Source organism: Danio rerio, chromosome 4, assembly GCF_052040795.2.
Source record: "Danio rerio strain M-AB ecotype USA chromosome 4, GRCz13ab, whole genome shotgun sequence".
In the NCBI taxonomy this organism is placed as follows: Eukaryota; Metazoa; Chordata; class Actinopteri; order Cypriniformes; family Danionidae; genus Danio; species Danio rerio.
In genome coordinates this window covers 3732616-3741429 of record NC_141024.2, presented here as the reverse complement: position 1 = coordinate 3741429, position 8814 = coordinate 3732616, and the positions used below count along the sequence as shown (strand labels likewise).

Genomic DNA, 8814 nt, shown 5'->3' with positions numbered 1-8814 from the left:
ATTAGGTACACCTTACACCGGGTTGGACACCCTTTTGCCTTCAGAACTGCCTTAGTCCTTCGTGGCATTGATTCAATAAGGTACTGGAAATATTCCTCAGAGATTTTGCTCCATATTGTCCTGATAGCATCACGCAGCTGCTGCAAATTTGCCCGCTGCACATCCATGATGGGAATCTCCCGTTCCACCACATCCCAAAGGTGCTCTATTGGATTGAGATCTAGTGACTGTGGAGGCCATTTGAGCACAGTGAACTCATTGTCATGATCAAGAAACCAGTCTAAGATGATTCACGCTTTATGACATGGTGCGTCATCCTGCTGGAAGTAGCCATCAGAAGATGGAGACACTGTGCTCATAAAGGAATAGACATGGTCAGCAACAATACTCAGGTAGGCTGTGGCGTTGACACTAATGGGCTCAAAGTGTGCCAAGAAAATATCCCCCCCACCATTACACCACCACCAACTTGAACCGTTAATACAAGAGAGGATGGATCCATGTTTTCATGGTGTTGACGCAAAATTCTGACCCGACCATGTGAATGTTGCAGCAGAAATTGTCCAGTTTTGGTGAGTCTGTGTGAATTGTAGTCTCGGTTTCCTGTTCTTAGCTGACAGGAGCGGCGCCCGGTGTCGTCTTCTGCTGCTGTAGCCCATCCACCTCAAGGTTGGATGTGTTGTGTGATCAGAGATGCTCTTCTGCAGACCTCGGTTGTAACGAGTGCTTATTTAAGTTACTATTGCCTTTCTATCAGCTGGAACTAGTCTGGCCATTCTCCTCTGACCCCTGGCATCAAGGCATTTGCGCCCACAGAACTGCCGCTGGATATTTCCTCTTTGTCAGACCATTCTCTGTAAACCCTAGAGAAGGTTTTGCGTGAAAATCTCAGTAGATCAGTAGCTTCTGAAAAACTCAGACCAGCCCGCCTTAGCCATAGACATCTAATACAGAGCTCTCTATAATCATGTCTATGAATATTGATGCACTAAAGCATGTTTTTACATATATTATTTTAAAACCCTTTGGTAATCAGAGTAAATACATATTATCTTATTTTATAAATACTATAGGCCACACGGTGGCTCAGTGGTTAGCACTGTGCCCTCACACGGCTGGTTCAAGTCACCGGCTGGGTCAGTTGGCATTTCTGTGTGGAGTTTGCATGTTCTCCCCATGTTGGCGTGCTCTGGTGCAAACACATGCGCAATAGGTGAATTGGCAGTAGTGTATGAATGTGTGTGTGTGTGTGTGTGAATGAGTGAGTATGGGTGGTTCACAGCACTGGGTTGCAGCTGGAAGGGCATATGCTGCGTAAAATATATGCAGGAATAGTTGGCGGTTCTTTCCACAGTGGCATCCTCTGAAATAGAGACTAAGGAAAACGAATGAATAAATGAACATCACATGACCCACGACATCCAAAAAACCCCAAATCAGATCAGGTTGTGGTATGATATTGCTTTTTATTTAAACTTTCACACTAATGTCCCTAACACAGTTTTTTAATGTGTTCATGAAGTGATTTCGTTACTAGATTGAAGGCTAGTGCATCGAGAAACAGTTTACTGTCTTTACAGCAGCTATAAAAGGGAATGAACATTTCATCTGTTTCACTAGTCCATAAAAAAGGAAGAGAAATAATAACATTTCAGCAGAAAGGATGGACTGTAGTAGTTGTTGCTTTTTTTTTTGTCTGTTTTAAATCACTTGCTTTAGATTAAAATAGAGGTGGAAAGTGGAAGAGACCCAACATATACATAAAAACATCGATGAAATCATAATTCGCCAGTGTACAATCAAACATGTATGTACACACACTCACTCACACACTCACTCACACATAATAGATATATATGAACACGCGTGTCAGAAACCGATTGAGCCACGTCAGCCAGACTGTAAAACAGATAAATGAACTCTCTGTTGGTACAAAATGGGCATTTAGACAAAAATAAGAACAGATCTCTATCTGCACTAAGAAGAAGCCGGTTCTCTCCATACAAACAAACACACACGTTCATATATACAAGAGAGGAGGCAGTTTGGCCACATTATTCGGACTACGGAGATTTACTATGGTAAAGGCGGTGTTTACATCGCTCGTAAAAAATAATGAATACAAAATAGCAAAACCAAAGCTCCTCTAAAATGATTCCCGCTGTAGAATTAAACGCGTTTGGGAATGAACAGCTGTAGTAAATATTGAAAACTAATAAAAATGTTTTCTTTACATCGTTTGTCCTGATGGAGCATTTTAAATGTTGGCAAATCGGGATTATGTTGTTTTTTTTTTGCAGAACAAGAAAATTATTAGATCTTGACAAGACTATGTTTAGATATTTCATCCGAACAATAAATAGAAGGAAATACTCGTTCATATTTGGCATGAAGAAAATTAATCCTGCATTTAACATTTCAAATTGTGACAATATTTTCATGAACAAAGGTTAGAATAGTCACCACTGTGCAATTAATTACAAAAAATTATATATATATATATATATATATGAGCAATTTCACACGAGTAGCATTGTGATATGGCTGTATATTGGCACTGGTGGGAGGCGTGCGTTGGCTCGAGGCCATAATATATATATATATATATATATATATATATATATATATATATATATATATATATATATATATAAGAATAAAAAAATTGTATTATAATAAAATAATCATATATATATATATATATATATATATATATATATATATATATATATATATATATATATATATATATATAAAATTATAATGTATGTGTATATATATATATATATATATATATATATATATATATATATATATATATATATATATATTCGAGATTTTACAGATATATATTTTACAGATCAGCCAATACATATTTACCATATTTGCTCTAATTTTGTTTACTGTATATAAATGGGTTATATATATATATATATATATATATATATATATATTAACCTTACTAACATTATACAGCAATAATTGAGATATAACCATAATCACTCCCACCAGGATTTTGCAAGGGCATTTTTTATATTTGCGGCCAAAAATGACAAATTTTGTGTCGACTTTCCTTAAAAATTATGGCCTCCTTTGCTTCAACTCTTGTGTTTTTATGTAAAAATACAAGAAAATATTAGAAAAAAAAACAAAGGACTCGGAAAATCCAGGCCGGAATGCTATATAAATATATATTGCTGTGATTTAAATGAATGTGCTATTTAAATTAAAATCTTATTTGCAAAATCACACAATACTGCACTACAGTACATATATTTCATATTTTTAGCATTACAATGAGGATTAATAATAAGAATTAGCTTTAAAGGGGAACTATATTGCTCCTTTTTACAAGATGTAAAATAAGTCTCTAATGTCCCTAAAGTTTGTAGAGAAGTTTCAGCTCAAAATACCACACAGATAATGTTTTATAACTCTTTGAAGCTGTCCCTAGTTGATTCTAGTTGTGTTGTTTTGGTGACTGTCTCTTTAAATGCAAATGAGATTGTGCTCTTTTCGAAAGCGGGCGGAGCTACAAATGCCTGCGTGTCAGCATAGTGGCAGATTCCACAGCAAGACTAATGTCCTATGCTAATGAGGGAGAGATCATCACTATAGTGGGCGGGGCTTTCCTCCTTTGATGACACATACAAAGAGAAAATGTCAATCAAAGTGTTTCTGCAGACTGTTTTCATCAAGTCTGATTATAAAGAATTAAATTAATAAATGGCTACCAATAGAAGCTGGTTATATTCATGGTATGTTGCCACATAACTGTGTTTAAACCCCATATAAAAGTGATTTTTGCTAAATAGGTCCCCTTTAAGAATTAAAGAAAAGTAACCATGTAGATGGAAGTGTGACATGATAATTTGCTGTCGAAATGTGCCTAAATGTCAGAAATACTAAACAATATATGATTCATTTTCTTCATGCAAACTGAATTGTCCCTCTATTTAGATTTTAGGATGAAATATAAGCTAAACACAGTCTTGCGATTTAAAAATAAAGCTAGAATCGTCCTCAAATAAACACAAGGCCGGCGAAAGGAAAGTGATCGCTCTATCTCAGCCGTCCTCTTTGCATAAAGGAATAGATTAATCCTCTGATAAAGTGAAAAACTCTACACACGACATTCACATTCGACAAACACTGGACGATTAGCTTTCAGTCCTACAGTCAAGCAAAGCCAAAACTCCTGGCCGTTTTTACACACACATAAACGTCTCCATTCCTGCAAAGACGTGTGCATTTTGACGCTGGGTTAAATGATTTAAATAGCACGATAACAGCTCTCGTCCGCATTAGAAAGAGACAGTGAAGCGTAGCGAGTCAGGGGACAGAAACCGTGTGTCCTCACGTCTGTCGGCGGAGCAAAGGACGATGGGGGAAAAACTCTCAGAGCAGCAGATCCTGCACTTCGCTCTCCTTCAGCTTGGCATTGTCTCTCACCTCATCGAAGGTGTACGTCTTTACAATCTTGCCGTTCCTGAACACGGTGTGCAGCAGGTCCTGCCATGGAAATAAGAGGAAAATCAAACAGATATCAGAGATGCATTTAGAGCTATATTAAGTCTATATTATTAGCCCAAATGATGTTTAACAGAGCAAAGAATTTTTCACAGTATGTCTGATAATATTTTTTCTTCTGGAGAAAGTCTGATTTGTTTTATTTAGGCTAAAATAAAAGCAGTTTTTATTGTTTTTAACCCATTTTAGGGTCAATAATATTAGACCCCTTTCGCATCTCAAATGTCTCTCGCGAGTGCCGTTGGCGATGTTCCCACATAAACTCATCAGGGGCTGCTGTCGACCGGCTGAATGACTGAATGATTGACTGTGCGACCGGCCAATCGACGGACCCACCCTCCTCCTTCCCTGAACCCAACCAGTTTTACCGATTTACCCGCCCGCCCGCTCACTTCCCCTAAACCCAACCGTCGATTTAAAATAAAGCCGTCCAGAAAAAGAAAAGCCCTCGTCTGATTTTTTAAACACGTTTTCGTATTTTAACACATTCTCACCCTGTTGTTCACCCTGTTTTATTTTTTGGATTCAGATTTCTGGAACCGCTCTTCCCCGGACTCGAACCTGGTCATCGTCGTCATGGTAAACTCCGCCAACGTACATGACGAGCTAATGGGACTACTAACTGGTTGCGGAGGGAAAGCCCTCCACACGGCGGTTAGCGGTCAGCCGGTAAGCGCCAAAAGGAAAGGCATCATACCGCCCTGTAGCGTTCGCTTAAAAACATGAAAGCCATACGTAAATCCGGCTACATATTCCGCGTTCTCCAGAAACGTCCCCAAGACTACGTTTTCAGAATGAGCCTGGGTTTAATATTTGTTTCAGATTGTCTACATGACAAACCACTGTTATACAATGACTTGCCTAATTGCCCTAACTTTAACCTAATTTACCTAGTTAAGCCTTTAAATGAATCACTTTAAGCTGTCATCATGGAAAAGATAAAATAAATCAGTTATTAGAGATGAGTTATTAAAACTATTATGTTTAGAAATGTGTTGAAATAATCGGCTCTCCGTTAAACAGAAATACAGGATAAACATGTACAGGAAAGCTAATAATTCAGACTTCAGCTTTATATTTAAATAAATTTTTCACTTCTAATTATCAAGAAAATTTAATGCATAAAAAAACAAACCTCTCCGTATTCCTCCAGATCTCCTTTTCCCTCTTCCAGAGTCACGAAATCTCCACTCGGCGTCCTGTGAAGAGAAAGACGACCCTTCTTTGACCGTTTATTGGGGTCTGCCACAGGGTCCTTGAAGACGTTTACCTGCAATTAACAACAATGTGTGAATGAAAAGTTTAACGCTCTCAAAAAAATACTTTCTCTTTGTCAATGCATACATTAATAATGTCAGTGTTCAAACATTTGCCATCAAGTGTTACTTTTGGCAGCAAATTTTTTATTTAGTTTTAGTCTTGAGTAAAATATCATTTTGTTTTAGTCATATTTGCAGCATTTCAAGTGGTTTAATACAATAAACTAAATTTAAAATAATTTAATTATTTCATTCTTTTAACAAAATCAAAGAAAGTTTATTTATTTTAGTTTGGCTGGAATGGCCATGTGAACAGTAATTTCTTGCAAAATATTATGTGCTGTCATCATGGCAAAGACAAAAGAAATCATTTATTAGAAATATGTCGTATAACTATTAAACATAACAGCATCAGAGTATTGTACAACAGGCTTTTTCTAGGAACATATTGAAATGTGTTGTATTTTGCATTTGGAAACTTAAGTTCACACAACAAATTAAGCAAACTTAACGTTTTGTTTGAAGTATTTTTGTCAATTATAATTATACACAACATATGAATTGAGACGAGTTATACTTCATTGTCCTTTTCAAGAAATTTGTCTTGGACTCAGTGCACATAGATAAAAAAACCCAAAAAAAACATATACACTCAATATATACAACATATATGCCCAAATGCATTGCTCCTGCAGAATTTATAAAGTTCAGATGCAAAAATCAGTGCCCTCTGAATTTTTTTTTCTAAAATGAGCATTTTAAATTCAGTAATTGTATTAGAATGGAAAAGCACAGGCCCTAGAGTCTCTGCTAGCTCTGCACTTACGCCCAGTCCGTTCGTCACCACATAACTGCACTTAAAAGAGCAGTTGAGCAGATCTCGGGTCAGTTTCTGCAGTAAAGCTCCTCCTGAGCCAAACGCAATGTTCTCGATGCTCCATCTGTGCTCCTTCATGCCCTCCACGATCTGTATAACACATGCAATCAACAACAGAGCAGGTATTTACACCTTTCCCAAAGTCATAAAGCACTTTTCATGCATTTTCCAGGTGTGTTTTTTAAAACGTTTCCAGCACTTTACAAGTGCAATAAATCAGTATTTACATATACATACATGCTTCATTAGAGTGTAATTGTTCAACCCTTTTCACTTTATACTGCATGAAATAATATTTTTATCTATTTAGTAAGATAAATTATCATGAAAGCAACAATAATATTTTCAAGCAGTTTCAAGCACTTCATTCAAAAATGAAGTGCTTTTGATGTGCTTAGACACGATTAAACATGACTAAAATTCAAGTGTTTTCATGCATTTCCAGAATGAATGCCAGAAACAGCTCAATAGCTGCACATACACACCTCCTGTAGGGTGTTGATGTCCACACCGTCACCCTGAATGACCCGAATGTACGGCGGAAGCACCTTATAGCCTTTAGAGTTCTCCTCTGGAGGAAACTTCTTGCCTAAAATCTCCAGGACCTGCAAAATAACACATCATTTTCATTTTCAGGGCACTCATTCAAATACTCACTGGAAAAACCCTGGAGCAGAATTAAATGGGGTTATTACAAGAATTTTTTACTTTTATTTTTTATATATATTTATATAAAGTAAGTAATAGTGATGGGTAAAGTAATACTTTCTGTCTATAAGTAAATATATGACATTCATATATTATATGAGAGACTTGTGGTGATAATTGCATCTGAAAAAAGCGAATCTAATTGGATTTGCATTGTTAACCTTAAATAAAAAGCTAAAAGTATTTCATGTTTTAATTTTTTAGTTATGACTCTCCAAAACTCACTCCACATATATAAATATACGTAAATAAAAAATGGCAATAACATAATTTATAAAACTACTGAAGTGCTGATGGAAATATATAATACAAGTGCTAAATTACATAATTATTATTTCCTGTTTAATGTCTTTAATTACGGCCCTAAAACACTTTTTCTGTGTGACACTTTCCACTTGAGTTACGAATCATTCATAAGTCTGCAGATTTTGTACAGAAATAGCCCAGGTCCTGGTCATAACCACTGTACCTTGAGCACGGTGTCGAGAGGATTTCCAGAATCGGGCCGCACCACCAGCGGGGCATCTGCGCTCCTCATCTCGATCAGACTCCGCAGGTCTTCACCCCAGATCTTCTCACAGGCGTTGTAGATGTCGTAGCTGTCGCTGACGATGGACACGGGCACCGACGGGAACTGCTTGATGATGTGCTCAAAAGCGTCTTTCTCATGGTCCTTTCCCCAGGCAGTGATTGTGCTGCAACACAAAGTCACAAATGCTGTTTATATATATATATATATATATATATATATATATATGAATGTACATGCCAACATCTATTAGCATTAATTACATTTCAGCAATTAGATATAAATGAGCTGTTTGAGATTAAAAACAACAACAATTAAATTACAACAAAAAGAAAATGTACAATAAGATATACTAAAAAGAATCAGACTAAATGTGCAGATTTCTCTCTATGCATAGAAATAGAAATATGTAAACAAAATTTAGCTGTTTAAGATGAACTAATTATTAAAATACTATGCAGATTTTTCTATGCATATAAATATGGGAAAAGGCTGTTTAAGATAAAGAACTAACGATCAGAATACCATGCAGATGTCTCTCTATGTAAAGAAATATAAACATTCATTAAAAAAAATCTATCTAAGATAAAAAAACTAATTATTAGTATGCAGATTTCTCTCTATGCAAATTATTTAAACTACAATAATATGACTCCTAAAATTAATTATTATACCTACTATGCAGATTTCTTTCTATGCATATAAATATAAACGTGTACAAATATATAAATGTTTAAGATAAAAACGAACAACCTATTATACAGATTTCTCTCTATGCATATAAATATTAAAAAAGGTAAAAACTAACTAACCTACTTTGCAAATTTCTCTCTATGTATAGAAATATAAATATGCATAACAAATGTTTAAGATTATGGTTTAAGATTAAAAATGTAATGTTTAAAATAAAA

General features: G+C 35.7%; 1 protein-coding gene across 1 annotated transcript in view; it reads right to left on the bottom strand.

The window, feature by feature from the left end:
- Positions 1–1446: 1446 nt before the first annotated feature.
- Positions 1447–8814, bottom strand: part of nampt1 (nicotinamide phosphoribosyltransferase 1) — a 29837-nt gene continuing 22469 nt past the window's right edge. Inside the window, exons 7-11 of the mRNA XM_087247863.2 lie at positions 7844–8069; positions 7152–7271; positions 6616–6756; positions 5666–5800; positions 1447–4512 (exon numbers count right to left, since the gene is read on the bottom strand). Coding sequence (XP_087103989.1) covers positions 4399–4512; positions 5666–5800; positions 6616–6756; positions 7152–7271; positions 7844–8069 — 736 coding nt within the window. The 3' untranslated portion in view covers positions 1447–4398. The remainder of the gene's footprint in view (positions 4513–5665; positions 5801–6615; positions 6757–7151; positions 7272–7843; positions 8070–8814) is intronic.